Source organism: Somniosus microcephalus, chromosome 2, assembly GCF_052327205.1.
Source record: "Somniosus microcephalus isolate GS21.2 chromosome 2, FLI_Smic_1.0, whole genome shotgun sequence".
NCBI lineage: Eukaryota > Metazoa > Chordata > Chondrichthyes > Squaliformes > Somniosidae > Somniosus > Somniosus microcephalus.
The window spans coordinates 257,335,703-257,355,182 of record NC_140988.1 but is presented as its reverse complement, the minus strand read 5'-3'; the positions used below and the strand labels follow the sequence as shown (position 1 = coordinate 257,355,182).

Here is a 19,480-nt window from a genome sequence, read left to right as displayed (position 1 = left end):
AGTATCCAGGATCAGAGCGAGGTTAATTAATTTGAATGCCATCGACAGGCACCTGTGCTACTATGGGTGTATGTTGGGCACTCGCCAAGGGTGGAGATAGAAAAAGCGACACTGGCAAACAACTTGATCTGCAACCAGCGCTACCAATCAGGATGATTTTTTTAAAGTTTGTGTAATTCATCCTTTTTGTGAGGAGACTGAAAAAAATAATGGTGCCAGAATTCTTATGGAGGTACAGGCCAGGACCCAAGCATAGACCTCCCCCTTGGCAAGTGAGCCCCACTTCTGTCGCTAAGCAGGCCAATAAGTTGGGTTCATCCAGGCCTCCAAGTTGCTGGGCAGTAAGCAGGCCAGGGCAGAGGAAATTCCTGTTTTGGGACTTCCCTCTCCTTGCCCCTACCATCTCTAATGCCAAGCACCATGTTTGAGGTGGACGGAAGTTTCACCTGCCCAAGACCCCAGTGCAGATTGAAAGCTGGTGGGATTCTGAGCAGAGTACATGGGGCCCACCGGAATCCCCACCTCAGTTGGGCCTCCTGTACCCATCGTGCGCCCCAGTACTGCCGCTGGGGGCAGGGATTTTCAGTCCCATCGTGTTTTGGGGGAAGCATTTTCTTTGACCCAAACACATCCGTAAAAAATATTCTCTAACATTTGCTGTGTAATCAAATAATTTCTGTTATGTTATTTGTATTTTAATCTTAAATAAACTGTCATTTAATCAGAAACAGTATGCACCAAAGCTTGTGTTTGTAAATCTTATCTTTCTTCTGCCATAGGCAATGACTTGAATTTAATATTTTGCTTCTGAATTTTATTTTCTTACTGAACAACCATTCTCAAAATGACTTCTACTTGAGGATTTGCAGTGGTTTCCAGATAGTGATTGACAGCAGTTATTTCAAGCAGTGAAAATGCTCTTAAATGTCAGCACTGCACTGTTGATTGCCTCTCTATCCATTTCCATCCATAATGCAAATACCCACTGGGGCTGAGGGTTGTATTTGATGTCGAGTTAGTGATACTATTCAGTCTACAAACTGCAAGCAGTTAGCATGTCTTGTTACAGTGGTTCCCACATTTAACCTGAATTTGATCTGATGCAACTTCCAACGCTTGACATGTTCATCCCCTAAAGTGTTTCTGCTACAAAAATGTATGTCTGATTGATTAGAACTATCACCTTAACTCAGCCGTGGAAGCATAAGTTGGTGAAGTAAGTCATGTTTATTAGCAATTACACACATAAAACAGTGCCAATAGAAGTATGAAATTGAATGCATTTTGGGAGGAAGAATGAGGAGAGGCAATATAAATGAAATGGTACAATTTTAAAGGGGGTGCACGAACAGAGACCTGGGGGTTTGCTTACACAAATCTTTGGAAGTGGCAGGACAGCTATAAAGCTTTATTTTAAAAAAAGCATATGGGATCCTTAGCTTTATAAATAGAGGCATGGAGTAGAAAAGCAAGGAAGTTGTGTTGAACCTATATAATCACTGCTTCGGCCTCAGCTGGAGTATTGTGTCCAATTCTAGGCATCCACACTTTAGCAAGGATATCAAGGACTTGGAGAGGGTGCAGAGGAGATTTATCAGAATTATACCAGGGATGAGGCACTTCAATTAAGTGGAGAGTCTAGAGAAACTGAAATTATTCTATGGAGAGACTAGAGAAACTGGGATTGTTCTCCTTAGAGCAGAGAAGGTTAAGGGGAACTTTAGCTTTTTTTTATTTATCTTTATTGAAAGTAGCCACTAAATAATTTAATTACAAAAGATCTCTGGGGAATCCACTCATTACTTTCTTCCCTCTCTTTCTCCTCTCCTGAAGCACTTGCTTACTGGTTGGGTACAGTTGCACACTCACCTCTCCGCACTGTCCATTCTACATGTATGACCCTAGATAGTGAGTGTCAGCAGGCTATTTAACCATGAGAGGGCACTGCAGTCGAGCTTGATCCTGTCAGCTCCCAATGTCAACTACACCTTCACTCTCTCAAAATGTCACTGGATGGTAATTGGGAATGTGAACCATGGCCAAATTTCCCTTCTGTAACCTAGGGGTGCTGAGGCCAACTGTAATGTCTTACCATCACCACTACAGCTGAGATCAGCTAACTGAGCACAAACTGGAGGTCGAACATGAGATCTACATGTCTCAGCCACTCACTGCTTTAACCATCTATGCCATTGAAGAAGCCCTAAAAGAAATTGAAGCTATTTTACTAACCTTCCCCTTTCCCCCACAATATTGCTCCAAAGTTGGTCAGTAGTTTATATGAGAGTGGCCTTGGGTGAAACTCCCTTTGATTTTCCCTTCCTGTCAGTTGGGAAGTGGATTCCCTTCACTATGCAGCTACCCACAGCAGCATAATTGAGGCTGAGGACTCAGTGTGACATTTTAATTAACAGTGACTCTACTTCAGAGGTTGACATTTACACATACCTAACTCTTAATTAACAGCAACTTTTAATATCCTTTATTCTTTTCTGCTTTACAGAGTTGAATAACACCATGAAAAGTTTATTCTCTGAGGAGTATTTAGCCAGAAGACAAAGCTTTCAAAAAGCAAGCTGTGCAAAGTGGCCATTACCTAGCTGCAGGAGACTGTTCAGAGTCTTGGGAGGTAAGGCAATACTTCAGTGTTTCAGATATTTCCACACAATAACTTGGGCTCTAACCACTGTTTAGAAACAATTTCTGAAGGTTTATATTTCAAAAGTTAAGGAGTAAAAATTGAATGAGAATTTATTAATGAGAAGTTTTTTAACTGACCTATGCATTATCATTACTAGGTCTAATAAATAGGTTGTAGACTATAGCTTTATATGGTACTACTACAACAACAATAACAACTTGCATTTATATAGCGCCTTTAACGTAGTGAAACATCTCAATACGCTTCACAGGAGTGTTATCAAAACAAAATTTGACACCGAGCCACATAAGGAGATGTTAGGGCAGATGAGGGTCAAAGAGGTCGGTTTTAAGGAACATCTTAAAGGAGGAAAGAAAGGTAGAAAGGCGGAGAGGTTTAGGGAGGGAATTCCAGAGCTTAGGTCCTCGGCAGCTGAAGGCACAGCTGCCAATGGTGAAGCGATTAAAATCAGGAATGCAGAAGAGGCTAGAATTGGAGGAGCACAGATATCTCGGAGGGTTGTAGGACTGGAGGAGGCTACAGAGATATGAAGGGACAAGAACATGGAGAGATTTGGAAACAAGGATGAGGATTTCTAAATCAAGATGTTCCTCAACCGGGAGCCAATGTAGGTCAGCGAGCACGGGGGTGAGGGGTTAGGATACGGGCAGCAGAATTTTGGATGAGCTTAAGTTCATGGAGGATGGAAATTGGGAGGCTGGCCAGGAGTGCATTGGTATAGTCAAGACTAGAGGTGATATGGATGAGGGTTTCAGCAGCAGATGAGCTGAGGCAGGGGCGGAGTGATGGCCGGAAGCTCATCTCTGGGTCAAATACTACACCAAATTGCAAACAGTTTCGTTCAGCCTCGGACAGTTGCCTGGGAGAGGGATGGAGTCGGTGGAAAGGGAACAGTGGGCTGGATTTTACCAGCCCTTTGGAGGTGGGACTGGTGGCAAAATGGGAAAAATTGGGAGCAGGTCCCAACCCGCCTCCGAACCATCGTCCTGGGAGGCGGGTCCCTGACTCTCTCAGGGACCCGTCTCCTCGAGGCGGGAAGGGGATTAGAGCCAATTAACTGCCTGTTGGGGAGTTGCAGGATTTTGACCCAGCGACGATGAAGGATCAGCAATATATACTTCTAAGTCAGGATGGTGTGTGACTTGGACGGGAACTTGGAGGTGATGGTGTTCCCATGCACCTGCTGCCCTTGTCCTTCTAGGTGGAAGAGGTCGCGGGTTTGGGAGGTGCTGCCGAAGAAGCCTTGGCGAGTTGCTGCAGTGCATCTTGTAGATGGTACACACTGCAGCCATGGTACACCGGTGGTGGAGGGAGTGAATGCTTAAGGTAGTGGTTGGATTTTCACTTGATTAACAAGATCAATCAAGGGAAAATAGCGTGGGTTGGTCAGACGTCGCTGGGGGCAGGACTGAAACTGGAAAACCAGCAGTCCCGCCCCCAAGGCGCCTCCATTGACAAAATCCAGCCCGGAGATTGAGGCATGGACCAAAGACACTGGTTTCAGTCTTCCCAATATTTAATTGGAGGAAATTTCTGCTCATCCAGTGCCTGATATCGGACAAGCAGTCTGACTGTTTAGAGATAGTGGAGGGGTCAAGCAAGGTGGAGGAGAGGTAGAGTTGGGTATCATCACTATACATGTGGAAACTGGCTCTGTGTCGTCAAATGATGTCGCCGAGGGGCAGCATGCAGACAAGAAATAGGAGGGGGCTCAAGGATAGATCCTTTGGGGGACACCAGAGGTAAAGGTTCAGGAGCGGGAAGAGAAACCATTGCAAGTGATTCTTGAAGGGATTACTACTAGTCCTAGCCCCTTTCGGGCTACCCCGGATCAGACGTATTCCTCAGACGTTCATTTTCAACTAAAGTTTGAGGTCGCCAAATCCTAAAGACGCTTAATTGGGTCTAAAGGTCCAGACTATCTCTCCCTAAAGGAAAGGAACAACCTGAAAATGTTACCGTCCTCCAGATAGCACCTTTAATGGCCCAGAAATTTGGGTCGGAGGCATCCCGCGGGTGCAAGCCTCTGACCTGCACTTACCTTGCGCGCTGGCCGTTGAGCTGTGGGCCCCCGTGGAATTACGATCCTGGGCCTCCTCCAACTGCCGCCACGCAGTGCTTGCGTATTCCAGGGGCGCAGTTAGTTCGATGCGTCCCCTGGGATCACGTGGGCCATAGAGAGCCAATGGTAGCATTCATAAGTTGACCTGTCAAACCTATAAATACTATAAGCCCCAAAACATCACTAAAACCTCAAATAATTTTTTTTTTAACTCAGATTTTTAAAATCTATATATATAAATAAGTATGTCTCTCTTGTCTCTCTGTCTGTCCAGCTATACAATCAAAAGTTATAGAGCGTACCTACACATATGTTATATCAAAAGAAAGCTTATCATTAGGGGACTCTCATAGGCGTATTTACTTTTTGGTCGGACAAAAATTGTGCCGACTGTATCCAAAAAACGTTCAAAATTCCGCTCATTATCCGCTCATTAGCATCGCGTGACATGAAGGTTGGCCAATCGTACAGTCGAGCGACCCGACGGTCGACCAATCGCTGCGTCACGGGGGTGGGTTCATTGCGTGTGCGGGCGGGCCATCCTAGAGTCGAGTGACGTGACGATTGACCAATCCTACAGTTCAGTGACCTGACGGTTGACCAATCGGTCGGTGCGTGTGTGGGCGGGCCTAATCCTTCTGAGCGGAGGGGAGTGGCCGCCATCTTGATTCCAAACTCTTCATTTCTTTTTCCCACTTTCTGCGTGTTTCTTTTCAAATCTAGATTTCCAGCAAAAAAAAAAGTTGCTTTTAAAACACACATTGTTTTTAAAACAAGTTAATTAATTTGTAAATCTTTTCTCTAACCTCTATAATTTTCCTACCTTTCACCATTTTTGCAGGCCTCGAAGCCTGGGCGTCTGTTGCCCAGCCACGCCCGAGCTAGGCACCTCCCCTCCCGCTGGGCCCGCCCCGCGATCGTCGCCATCTTGGTAAAGGCTGGCGGCGCGGGACTGGGCCGAGCGTAGCCATTGCCGTAATTTTGGTAAAGGCTGGCGGGGCGGGAGGGAGCCTAGCGGGAGGTGAGTTGCGGTCACCACGGGGCTCGGGCTCAGCTGATCGGGCACTCATCAGGGGTCGGCCCGCAACACATCGACCGGAGGAGCAGCGGCTCTCTCCTTCCCCCTGCGGACCGAGAGCCCGACCCAAAGCCAGCAGGTGAGCGGCCGCGGCGGTCCGTGCCAGGAGCCGCCGCGCACAAAACTACCCCGCGGCGTCAACAGCCCCGCCCCAGAGCCCGACCCAAAGCCACCAGGTGAGCGGCCGCAGCGGTCTGTAGCGGTGCATTTTCTCTCTCTCTCTCTCTCTCTCTCTCTCACACACACTCCCAGTCAGCACCAACCAGATCGCTCGCCGCCATCTTTGATCATGGCAGCACTTCAATGTGGGGAAACAACAGCGCCATATTTGACGCTGGGCGCATGACAATTTCCTCGTGCCGCCATCTTTGATCATGGCGGCACTTCAATGTGGGCCCAAACAGCGCCATCTTTGATCATGGCGTCACTTCAATGTGGGTCCGAACAACGCCATCTTTAGTCTGGGCTGCCCAGTTTCTTCCTCCTTCCCTCACTCTCTCCTTCCCTCTGTCTCTGTCTCTCTCCCTCTTTCTCTCTCTCTTCCCCCCAGTCTCTCTCCCCCCCCCAGTCTCTCTCGCACTCTCTCCCTCCCAGTCTCTGTCGCTCTCTCTCCCCCCCAGTCTCTCTCTCGCTCTCTCTTCCCCCCACTCGCTCTCTCTTCCTCCCCACTCGCTCTCTCTTCCTCCCCACTCGCTCTCTCTCTTCCCCCCCACTCGCTCTCTCTCTTCCCCCCCACTCGCTCTCTCTCTTCCCCCCCACTCGCTCACTCTCTTCCCCCCCACTCGCTCACTCTCTTCCCCCCCACTCGCTCTCTCTCTTCCCCCCCACTCGCTCTCTCTCTCTTCCCCCCACTCGCTCTCTCTCTTCCCCCCACTCGCTCTCTCTCTTCCCCCCACTCGCTCTCTCTCTTCCCCCCACTCGCACTCTCTCTTCCCCCCACTCGCACTCTCTCTTCCCCCCACTCGCACTCTCTCTTCCCCCCACTCGCACTCTCTCTTCCCCCACTCGCTCTCTCTTCCTCCCCACTCGCTCTCTCTCTTCCCCCCACTCGCTCTCTCTCTTCCCCCCCCACTCGCTCTCTCTCTTCCCCCCCACTCGCTCTCTCTCTTCCCCCCCACTCGCTCTCTCTCTTCCCCCCCCACTCGCTCTCTCTCTTCCCCCCCACTCGCTCTCTCTCTTCCCCCCCACTCGCTCTCTCTCTTCCCCCCCACTCGCTCTCTCTCTTCCCCCCCACTCGCTCTCTCTCTTCCCCCCCACTCGCTCTCTCTCTTCCCCCCCACTCGCTCTCTCTCTTCCCCCCCCCACTCGCTCTCTCTCTTCCCCCCACTCGCTCTCTCTCTTCCCCCCCACTCGCTCTCTCTCTTCCCCCCCACTCGCTCTCTCTCTTCCCCCCACTCGCTCTCTCTCTTCCCCCCCACTCGCTCTCTCTCTTCCCCCCCACTCGCTCTCTCATCCCCCCACTCGCTCTCTCTCTTCCCCCCACTCGCTCTCTCTCTTCCCCCCACTCGCTCTCTCTCTTCCCCCCCACTCGCTCTCATCTCTTCCCCCCCACTCGCTCTCTCTCTTCCCCCCCACTCGCTCTCTCTCTTCCCCCCCCACTCGCTCTCTCTCTTCCCCCCACTCGCTCTCTCTCTTCCCCCCCACTCGCTCTCTCTCTTCCCCCCCACTCGCGCTCTCTCTTCCCCCCCACTCGCGCTCTCTCTTCCCCCCACTCGCTCTCTCTCTTCCCCCCCACTCGCTCTCTCTCTTCCCCCCCACTCGCTCTCTCTCTTCCCCCCCACTCGCTCTCTCTCTTCCCCCCCCACTCGCTCTCTCTCTTCCCCCCACTCGCTCTCTCTCTTCCCCCCCCACTCGCTCTCTCTCTCCCCCCCACTCGCTCTCTCTCTTCCCCCCCCACTCGCTCTCTCTCTTCCCCCCCACTCGCTCTCTCTCTTCCCCCCCCCACTCGCGCTCTCTCTTCCCCCCCACTCGCTCTCTCTCTTCCCCCCCACTCGCTCTCTCTCTTCCCACGCCCTCTCCCCCACTCGCTCTCTCTCTTCCCCCCCACTCGCCTCTCCCCCATCTCTCTCTCTCCCCCCACTCGCTCTCTCTCTTCCCCCCCACTCGCTCTCTCTCTTCCCCCCCCACTCGCTCTCTCTCTTCCCCCCACTCGCTCTCTCTCTCTTCCCCCCCACTCGCTCTCTCTCTTCCCCCCCCACTCGCTCTCTCTCTTCCCCCCCACTCGCTCTCTCTCTTCCCCCCCACTCGCTCTCTCTCTTCCCCCCCACTCGCTCTCTCTCTTCCCCCCCCACTCGCTCTCTCTTCCCCCCACTCGCTCTCTCTCTTCCCCCCACTCGCTCTCTCTCTTCCCCCCCCACTCGCTCTCTCTCTTCCCCCCACTCGCTCTCTCTCTTCCCCCCCACTCGCTCTCTCTCTCTTCCCCCCCACTCGCTCTCTCTCTTCCCCCCCACTCGCTCTCTCTCTTCCCCCCCACTCGCTCTCTCTCTTCCCCCCACTCGCTCTCTCTCTTCCCCCCCACTCGCTCTCTCTCTTCCCCCCCCACTCGCTCTCTCTCTTCCCCCCACTCGCTCTCTCTCTTCCCCCCCACTCGCTCTCTCTCTTCCCCCCCCACTCGCTCTCTCTCTTCCCCCCCACTCGCTCTCTCTCTTCCCCCCCACTCGCTCTCTCTCTTCCCCCCCACTCGCTCTCTCTCTTCCCCCCACTCGCTCTCTCTCTTCCCCCCCACTCGCTCTCTCTCTTCCCCCCCCACTCGCTCTCTCTCTTCCCCCCCACTCGCTCTCTCTCTTCCCCCCCACTCGCTCTCTCTCTTCCCCCCCCACTCGCTCTCTCTCTTCCCCCCCCACTCGCTCTCTCTCTTCCCCCCCACTCGCTCTCTCTCTCTCCCCCCCCCACTCGCTCTCTCTCTTCCCCCCCACTCGCTCTCTCTCTCCCCCCCACTCGCTCTCTCTCTTCCCCCCCACTCGCTCTCTCTCTTCCCCCCCACTCGCTCTCTCTCTTCCCCCCCCACTCGCTCTCTCTCTTCCCCCCCACTCGCTCTCTCTCTTCCCCCCACTCGCTCTCTCTCTTCCCCCCCACTCGCTCTCTCTCTTCCCCCCCACTCGCTCTCTCTCTTCCCCCCCACTCGCTCTCTCTCTTCCCCCCCACTCGCTCTCTCTCTTCCCCCCCACTCGCTCTCTCCCCCCCCACTCGCTCTCTCTCTTCCCCCCACTCGCTCTCTCTCTTCCCCCCCACCTCGCTCTCTCTCTTCCCCCCCACTCGCTCTCTCTCTTCCCCCCCACTCGCTCTCTCTCTTCCCCCCCACTCGCTCTCTCTCTTCCCCCCACTCGCTCTCTCTCTTCCCCCCACTCGCTGTCTCTCTTCCCCCCCACTCGCTGTCTCTCTTCCCCCCCACTCGCTCTCTCTCTTCCCCCCCACTCGCTCTCTCTCTTCCCCCCCACTCGCTCTCTCTCTTCCCCCCCCCCCACTCGCTCTCCTCTCTTCCCCCCCCCACTCGCTCTCTCTCTTCCCCCCCACTCGCTCTCTCTCTTCCCCCCCACCTCGCTCTCTTCTCTTCCCCCCCACTCGCTCTCTCTCTTCCCCCCCCACTCGCTCTCTCTCTTTCCCCCCCCACTCGCTCTCTCTCTTCCCCCCCCACTCGCGCTCTCTCTCTTCCCCCCCCCCACTCGCTCTCTCTCTCTTCCCCCCCCCACTCGCTCGCTCTCTTCCCCCCCCACTCGCTCGCTCTCTTCCCCCCCACTCGCTCGTCTCTCCCCCCCACTCGCTCGCTCTCCCCCCCACTCGCTCGCTCTCTTCCCCCCCCACTCGCTCGCTCTCTTCCCCCCCCCACTCGCTCGCTCTCTTCCCCCCCACTCGCTCGCTCTCTTCCCCCCCACTCGCTCGCTCTCTTCCCCCCACTCGCTCGCTCTCTTCCCCCCCACTCGCTCGCTCTCTTCCCGCCACTCGCTCGCTCTCTTCCCCCCCACTCGCTCGCACTCTTCCCCCCCACTCGCTCGCTCTCTTCCCCCCCACTCGCTCGCTCTCTTCCCCCCCACTCGCTCGCTCTCTTCCCCCCACTCGCTCGCTCTCTTCCCCCCCACTCGCTCGCTCTCTTTCCCCCCCACTCGCTCGCTCTCTTCCCCCCCTCTCGCTCGCTCTCTTCCCCCCACTCGCTCGCTCTCTTCCCCCCCACTCGCTCGCTCTCTTCCCCCCCACTCGCTCGCTCTCTTCCCCCCCACTCGCTCGCTCTCTTCCCCCCCACTCGCTCGCTCTTCCCCCCCACTCGCTCGCCTCTTCCCCCCACTCGCTCGCTCTCTTCCCCCCACTCGCTCGCTCTCTTCCCCCCCACTCGCTCGCTCTCTTCCCCCCCACTCCGCTCGCTCTCTTCCCCCCACTCGCTCGCTCTCTTCCCCCCCACTCGCTCGCTCTCTTCCCCCCCACTCGCTCGCTCTCTTCCCCCCCACTCGCTCGCTCTCTCCCCCCCACTCCTCGCTCTCTTCCCCCCACTCGCCCGCTCTCTTCCCCCCCACTCGCCCGCTCTCTTCCCCCCCACTCGCCCGCGTCTCTTCCCCCCCACTCGCTCGCTCTCTTCCCCCCCCACTCGCTCGCTCTCTCTTCCCCCCCCACTCGCGCGCTCTCTCTTCCCCCCACTCGCGCGCTCGCTCTCTTCCCCCCACTCGCGCGCTCGCTCTCTTCCCCCCACTCGCGCTCGCTCTCTTCCCCCCACTCGCGCTCGCTCTCTCTTCCCCCCACTCGCGCTCGCTCTCTCTTCCCCCCACTCGCGCTCGCTCTCTTCCCCCCACTCGCGCGCTACGCTCTCTTCCCCCCCACTCGCGCTCGCTCTCTTCCCCCACTCGCGCGCTCGCTCTCTTCCCCCCACCTCGCGCTCGCTCTCTTCCCCCACTCGCTCTCTCTCTTCCCCCCCACTCGCGTGCTCTCTTCCCCCCCACTCGCGCGCTCTCTCTTCCCCCCCCACTCGCGCGCTCTCTCTTCCCCCCCACTCGCGCGCTCTCTCTTTCCCCCCCCACTCGCGCGCTCTCTCTTCCCCCCACTCGCGCGCTCTCTCTTCCCCCCACTCGCGCTCTCTCTCTTACCCCCACTCGCGCTCTCTTCCCCCCACTCGCGCTCTCCTCTCTTCCCCCCACTCGCGCTCTCTCTCTTCCCCCCCACTCGCGCTCTCTCTCTTCCCCCCACTCGCGCTCGCTCTCTTCCCCCACTCGCGCTCGCTCTCTTCCCCCCCACTCGCGCTCGCTCTCTTCCCCCCACTCGCTCGCTCTCTCTCTCTCTCTCTCTCTCTTCCAACAACAACATGCCTCAAAAAGCCTCGGCACCGCCGGGCACTCCAGCTATAAACTATAAATTACATGATATAACGATTTTAAACAATAATTTAAATTTTTGAAAAGGTTAATTACATTTTCTAACGGGGCTAAAAATAACTTACCTTTCTTTAAAGTATTTAAAAATAATAAACCTGTGGAAAAAATGTTTTAATTTTAATTAATTCACCACTTACCTTGTAAAAAGCAGGCCTTGTGCCTGCTTTTTAAAAGTGTAACTCCTGGAGACTTACCCTCCCAGGAAAACCTGCAAAAAAAAAACGTAAGTTCGATGCGCACACGCTGCCTCTCCTGCGCACACGTTCCACCTCTTAACCCTTTCTTTCAGGGGAACGAAAGTACTGGTTTCCCACGCATGCGCAGTGCATGCACAAAACCGGCACTTCCATTGGGCTTACGGGTGAGTACCCCATGCGTACTCGCCCGTGGAGACCCGAATTTCTCAGCCAATAAGTTTAGCTAGACTGTAACGTTCCAGATATTATGAGGGTCCGGAAAACTCCCCCAGAATTCTGCAACTCCTCACCAAAGAGTGTACAGAGATTGAGTTTGATACAGAAGTATTATGTGAGACAATTCTAAAAATATATAGATTTATTAAAGAACCGACATACAAGTTACAGTTGGTGAGTCAATCGCAACGTTAACAGTTCCAAACAAAGAAAGCTTACAATTTTATTAGCAGAGAACCTACTCTCAAATCTTAACTTTGCTACAGTTTTACAGTTCTTAGTTTTATTCAGGATATCCACCAACATCAAATACAGTACCTTTGATCCCTGAGGTACAAAGAGTTGGAGACTTACAGAGCTGGCTCTGAAGCCGAGAATCGCTTTGCCCCTTTAAGCGAGTCTACTATCCCATTTGAGAGTTCAATATTTATACCCTTCTCCAGAGGTATTTCCTTTAAGGTTTTCTGCTGATGAAAGCTAATTATCTCTAGTCATTTTTCTACTGACCCTTGCAATTCTTAGGGCAGAATTTTCATTGGGCCGTGGAGGTGGGATTGGAGGCATGTGGGGGTTTAAAATCCCAAAATCGGGGGGCACGAACCCATCCCGCCCCCAACCCGCCTCCATGCCAGTTTCAAAGGAGGCGGGTACCTGCCCCACACTGGGACCCGCCTCCACGAGGCGGGAAGGGGATTAGTGCCAATTAACTGCCTGTTAACAAGTAGTTAACGGGCAGTTTTTAGCCTAATCCCTATTTTCATTCTTGAAGTGTGAGATTCCCGACAGCTCCAAACCACGCCAAGTTAGCGAGGCGGGCCGTCGGGCTGAAGGGCTTGGAGGGGTCGAGATGTCCTGTGTTCAGGTGAGTGATGGGTGCATGAGTGCAGAGGTAGGTGTGTTTGGTGTGTGTAAAGTGTTTAAAGAAGTTTTACTTACCTTTACAGCCTTCCTTCCTCAGGTCTCGGGAGTCCCTCATCTCACCGGCACAGAAAGCAGAATGGCCGCGATCTGTCAAAAATTGCAGCATTCAGCTTTCTGTTCTGGAGAGATCTCTAAATCATCCTGAGAGGAAGGAATTAACTTAGAGTACAGATTGTCAGTGTTTGACAGCTTCAAACAGCTGTCAAACGCTGATATTTCAACTTTCAAAAGGTCTTGACAGATGAAATATCAATCTGTGACGTCACCTGTTGCCGGGTAGCCCTTAATTAGCCCGCTGAGCCCGCTGGGCGGGCTCAACAAGGTCAATCAAATCAAAATCGCGTGGGTTGGCTACAACTCGATGGAGGCGGGACTACAACCCCGAAAGTTGTAGTCCTGCTTCCTACCCACCTCCTCAATGAAAATCCAGCCCTTACAGTCATCTCAGCTGGGAACACTACAGAACCATGTCTCTCCTCCTAGGTGTTCTAAATTTATCATTAAAAAATGGTATAACAGCAGGTGCGCTTTACTTGGTATCATTTTTATGAAGGTAGATGTTTGTTACTTTTATGTGCTTCTTTACGAGGTGTAAATTAGAACAACTTATACAGGGTGAACTATTGTCTTGTTCCCAAAGGTTCAGACAGTCAGGAGCCTTTAACCTTCTGTTTCAATAAGGTTATTGATTCAGTGTCAACAACTTATCTTATCTCAATAGCCAGAATGCTGTCACAGCTTTTTCAGTGTTCGGTTTCTAGATTTCCAGACCCAGTTTGTCATGTTTTAATAAAGCCAGAATTCTTTCATAGAATGGTGTCTTTTTCTGAATAAGTTATATGGCTTATTCCTTCACATTCTCTGTCTACGACTGGATAGATAGGAATGGAACCAGGCGAGTGCAGTCCCACCTAGCTGGATGACGGTGGAGAGGTGTTGGAGCAGAATTGTGTGGTCAACCTTGTCAAAGGCTGCAGACAGGTTGAGAATGACGAGGAGGGATAGTTTCCCTTTGTCACAGTCAATTAGGATGTCATTTGTGATCTTGGTAGGAGCCGTTTCAGTACTGTGGTGGGGCAGGAAACCTGAGTGGGGGGATTCAAACAAGGAGTTCCAGGAAAGATGGAAAAATTCCTGTTCTTATCCTTCACAGAGGCCACTCATAATTTTACCTGAGACAAAGGGAGCCATCTAAAAGCATATTTTTTGTAGGATAGTTAGAGTTCAAGATAGTTAAATATCATTATTTGCTACGAACTTTACCTTGTGATCATTTTGCCTTGTGGTTCAACTGAGAAAAGGCAAATTTCATTCTTTTTGTGACAGCAAACTCTGAGGCAACGACCTGTGACCCTCCTATAATGAGCTAATTAGAGGCTATTAATTGTGTCTCACACAGTGCTGGTGCCAGAATATTGATGGTTGGAGGGAGAAATCCTTAGAGAGAGAAAAAGCAATGATTAGGGGGCTCAGTAACCACATTATTTCCTGTTAATTGGTTACAGACTGTCACTCAATTAAAGTACAGGAATTCTGTCACAATTGTTAATCCTTCGATGTGGACAACACACTGACTGTAGTGTATGTACTTTGCAGAAGGAACTATATTCTGCAGCCCCTGTATACTGCAGTACCAGTAGTGACCTATATAGCCTGTGTAGTAACATTTGCATAGTAGTTCCAGGTTGCCTCCATTCTGTAAAGACCTGTTATAACCAACTCCTGCAGTCCGTGTCTCAATTATACACGGACATAATACTGGCGACGAGCAGATACGAACTTACCTACAGTCTGCACCACCTCATGGGGATCCATCCCTGAAGCGAAGTTATCAGAAGGAAGAAAGAAACAGAAGAAACGGGCGTCGACCGTGGACATCCGCCTCTGAGTCAGCGGAGTTGAAGATTTGCAGGAGAGGCTGTCGAGAGCGGGGCTTGGTTATCCTGTCGATGGTGCTTCAGCTAATCGGGCTGGTGGCAGGTAGTACACTGATCCTTCCTGGGCTGCGGCGGTCTAGAGCTCGAGCGGGTGGCTTTGCAACGGGGCTGAGCAGCGTTGTCGGGAAGAGGAGAGAGAGAGAGGGTGGAGCACACACGGCGCGGCCGGTGCTACGAAGCCGGGCAGCGTACAGACCCAAGAAGAGTGAGGCAAGAGTCCCGCAGGGTTGTTCCGATGACAGGGAAATAATAAAAATTAAACGCGCAGAAAGCCGCGAGGAGCTGCAGTTTGCCACGGGAGCGGCGTTAGCAGCGCGGGGGGAAGTGCGCGAAGACCATAGGGCGTCGCCATCAAGGCATAAAACGCCAGCAACAGCGCTAGCAACAGCGGAGAAGACAGAAAGCGCGGGAGGTGCCATCTTAATCCAGCGGGGAAGAAGGCAAAGCGCGGGAGGCGCCATTTTAGATTTCCAAGATGCCGAAGACTGGCAATATCACTGCCTTCGATAATGCAATAGAAGACTGGACCACGTATGTGGAAAGAGTCGAGGTATATTGCGAGGCAAACGAAGTAGCCGATGAGAAAAAGGCATCGGTACTGCTAAACTTAATGGGCGCAAGAACGTACGGCCTATTGCGGGACCTGATTACTCCAGCCAAACCGAAGGCAAAGAGTTTTAACGAAATTGTTGCTATCCTACAGGGACACCTAAGTCCTACACCGCTGCTGATAGCAGAAAGATTTAAATTCCACAGGAGAAATCACCATAAAGATGAGAGCAATGCTGATTACCTTACGGAACTACGCAAGCTATCAAAGCACTGCCAGTTCGGAGCAGGACTGGCAGATACCTTACGGGACAAATTTGTCTGTGGACTCCTGAGTGAAGGAACCCAGAAGAGGTTACTCTCAGAGAAAGAACTGACGCTAGATAAGGCTTTCAGCGTGGCAGTATCGTATGAAGCAGCAGCAAGGGGAGCTGCGGAAATACAGCAAAAGCCACAAGAATACGGCACCCACGAAATGACACGGGGATTTGCAAAATGTTATCGCTGCGGCAGAACAACCCATGACCAGAAGGACTGCTGGTCCAAGGACAAAATATGCAGGCAATGCGGAAAGATGGGACACATTGCACGAGTTTGCAGGTCTGGGAAGAAGACCGACGACAACAAAAAGGCTACTAAGGAACCGTACAGGAAAGTACAAAAGATGACGGACAGTAGTTCCGAAGACCAGATGAGCGATAGTGAATCCGGGAACAAGATACTAAGCTGTCTCAAACTTCACAACGTAATCGCAAAAGAGGATCACCAAACCATTTGGGTCACCCTCACGATAGCAGGGTCCCAAGTCAAAATGGAATTGGATACAGGATCAGCTCTAACCGTCATGAATCGACGAGACTACGAGCAGCTATTCTCACACATACCCTTGAAAGAGACATCCATTGTCTTGAAGACGTATACGGGGCAAAAAGTATACCCCAGAGGAAAAATAAGGGTGCCTGTTGAATACAACGGCAAGGAAAGACAGAAATTGTATCTGTACATACTGCAAGATGGTGGACCACCGTTATTGGGACGTGAATGGATCAGAAAGATAAGTTTAGACTGGCACTCCATTCAGGCACTGACGGTGGCTGGTAAAAAGGATGACGACGTCACCCCTGGACGATTGTCAACAATCTTAGCTAACGCCAAAGAGGTATTTCAACAAGAACTGGGAACTTTTAAAGGCGTAACCGCCTCGATAAAAATAGAAGAGAATGCAATTCCCAAGTTTTTCAAAGCAAGACCAGTACCATATGCAATTCGCCCAGCCGTCGAGGCAGAGCTGGAGAATCTGGAGAATGCAGGCGTGTTATCTAAGGTAGACTGGAGCGAGTGGGCGACACCCATCGTTCCTGTCTTGAAGAAAATGTTAAATAATAAGTCTGAGGAGCCAAGGAAGGTTCGCATCTGTGGTGACGGTGAACCCAATCCTTCACACAGTACAATATCCTCTTCCAAGGATAGAAGATATCTTCGCCTCACTATCTGGAGGGAAGCGTTTTACAAAAATTGACCTAGCACAAGCATATTTGCAGATGTAGGTTGAAGAATCCTCTAGGAAGTATCTCATGATAAACACTCACAAAGGTCTTTATCAGTATAATCGACTGGTATTCGGAGTAGCATCAGCTCCGGCGATATGGCAAAGAGCGATGGAACAAGTCCTGCAAGGAATTCCGGGGACTCAGTGTTACTTGGGCGACATCCTAGTGACAGGTGAAGATGACAGTGAACACCTTGCCAACCTAGAGCAGGTGCTCACTAGACTACGTGAACATGGACTACGGGCCATTCGCCCCAAGTGCAAGTTTTTTAAGAAGCAGATATCGTATTGTGGCCACGTGATTGATGAAGAGGGGTTACATAAGTCCCCTGACAAAATTGAAGCGGTAGTTAAGGCTCCAGCGCCTGAAAATGTGTCGCAACTGAGGTCATTCCTCGGATTGGTGAATTACTACCATATGTTTTTGCCAAATTTGTCCACAATTCTGCACCCACTGAATGCCCTACTACAAACGGGAGTAGCATGGAAATGGAGCGATGAATGTAAGCGGGCCTTTCAGAAGAGTAAGGACCTAATCACTTCAAGAGAAGTATTGGCTCACTACAACCCATCACTACCGATAAGACTGGCGTGTGATGCGTCTCCCTACGGCATTGGGGCGGTACTGTCATATAAACTCCTTGATGGTTCAGAGAGGCCGATAGCTTTTGCGTCACGCTCGTTAACTTCAGCCAAGCGTAACTACGCCCAGATTGACAGAGAGGCCCTCAGCCTGGTGTGGGGGGTGAAGAAGTTCTATCACTACCTGCACGGTCAGAAATTTACTCTACTTACTCATCATCAACCCCTTGTCTCCATTTTCAACCCTCAGAAGGGCGTACCGATAATGACAGCACAACGGCTACAGAGGTGGTCCCTTTTCTAGGGGCACACCAATATGACATCGAGTACAAAGGAACTAAACCGCATGGGAATGCTGATGGATTGTCACGCCTACCGTTGCCGATGGTGGAAGAAGAACTTGCAGTGGATCCTGTGGAGATATTCCACTCGACCATAGTCGAATGTCTCCCTGTGACGAATGCAAACATAGAAAAGGAAACACGAAATGACCCGACGCTCTCCTGGGTCTATGATTTAACGGTGAAGGGATGGCCAGCACATGGCGAACCACTGCTGCCAGCATTCTCGCCGAGAAGAGAACAGCTGTCAGTGTGCAGAGGAACCTTGATGTGTGGATCCAGAGTAGTAATTCCACCCAAATTGAAGGATAGAGTGCTCAATGAGCTTCATGAGGGTCATCTGGGAGGGGTAAAAATGAAGAACTTAGCCAGAGCGTTTGTGTGGTGGCCGGGATTCGATAGAGAAATCGAAGAGATGACCAAGAGCTGTACAGGATGCCAGAAGGTCCAAAACGCCCCACCACAAGCCCCTCTACACCCATGGGAGTGGCCCTCATCTCCATGGCAAAGGGTGCACATTGAATTTGCTGGTCCATTTATGGACTCGATGTTTTTAATTGCGGTGGATGCACATTCAAAGTGGCCAGAGGTAATAAAAATGTCCTCAACCACCACAGAAAAAACTATCACAGTCTTACGAACCATATTCGCCAGGAATGGGCTGCCTGAACAGATTTGCTCTGACAATGGACCACAGTTTGTGTCTGAAGAGTTCTGGAGGTTCTTAAAGAACAATGGTGTTAAGCATTACACATCCGCCCCATATCATCCAGCCACCAATGGATTGGCTGAGAGGTTCGTTCAAACATTCAAGAAGGCTATCAAGGCAATGTGTAATGAAGACATACCCCTACAACACAAGGTGGATAACTTCTTGTTTGCCTACCGGAATGCGACACATGCGGTTACCAACCAAACTCCAGCCATGATGTTCTTCAATCGAAGACTAAGATGCCGCTTGGATTTGGTTAAGCCAAACATCAGAAGAGATGTGGAGAACAGGCAGTTTCAGAATATGAATGAAAGGCCAACCAGGAGTTTTAAGATAGGTCAACCAGTTTTGGCCCGGGACTACCGCACAGAGAAATGGCAGCCAAGAACGATCTATACATGGCAAGGACCTCTAATGTATACCGTGGACGTTGGAGAGAGTATTGTAAGACGCCATGCTGACCAGATTCTAGAGTCACTGGGAAATGTAAACTCCACACCACGATCTGATACACCTGGCGATGAAACCGAAGTACCAATTGCATCTACCTCAGAATCGGTGATATTGGAAGCAGACGAACCAAACAATGACATTGATCCCGACTCAACGTTGCCAGAAGAACCTGATACCCCAAAGAGGCATTATCCAGACAGAATCAGGAAGCCTCCTCAAAGACTGAACTTATAATTGCTTAACTTCAACTAATGTATCTAGCAACTGTCATTGTAAAAATGTTATTTCATTGTTAATCGAATGTTATGTACTGTTTAGATAAAAGGGGAGGAATTGTAGTGTATGTACTTTGCAGAAGGAACTATATTCTGCAGCCCCTGTATACTGCAGTACCAGTAGTGACCACCCCTGTATATAAGTCTGTGTAGTAACATTTCCATAGTAGTTCCAGGTTGCCTCCATTCAGTGAAGACCTGTTATAACCAACTCCTGCAGTCCGTGTCTCAATTATACACGGACATAATACTGACCATAGTTGTTTATCACGGCACTGGCTGCTTCTGCTTCTACTTCTACAAATAAAAAGGGGTAAAGTGGAATAAAACTTTCCCTGTGAATCCCTATACAAGTAGACTATCCTTTATCCGAAAACCTTGGGACCAGCTGTGTTTCGGTTTTCGGAATTTTTCGGATTTCAGAAGGTTTTCATCTCCGTATCTGACAACAAACACTGTTGCTTAGCAACAGCTTGGAAACACTCGGGCCTTGCCTTGGAAGCGTCTCTGAAGCTGTTTCTAAGCTACAGAGACTCTTTCCACAGCCTGACTGTTTAAAAAAAATGCTAGGGGAAGAAAAAAAATGCTAGGG

General features: G+C 51.3%; 1 protein-coding gene across 2 annotated transcripts in view; it reads left to right on the top strand.

Annotated features, from left to right (window-relative positions):
• The window catches only part of rnf180a (ring finger protein 180a), a 259,793-nt gene that overhangs the window by 172,778 nt on the left and 67,535 nt on the right, over nt 1–19,480 (top strand). Inside the window, exons 6-7 of one of the 2 annotated variants that reach the window (XM_085971341.1) lie at nt 2,504–2,629; nt 5,566–5,962. In XM_085971341.1, the coding sequence (XP_085827467.1) occupies nt 2,504–2,629; nt 5,566–5,609 (170 nt within the window). In that variant the 3' untranslated portion in view covers nt 5,610–5,962. Of the gene's footprint in view, nt 1–2,503; nt 2,630–5,565; nt 5,963–19,480 lie in introns of those variants that run through there. The other variant, XM_085971336.1, reaches the window with a different exon arrangement.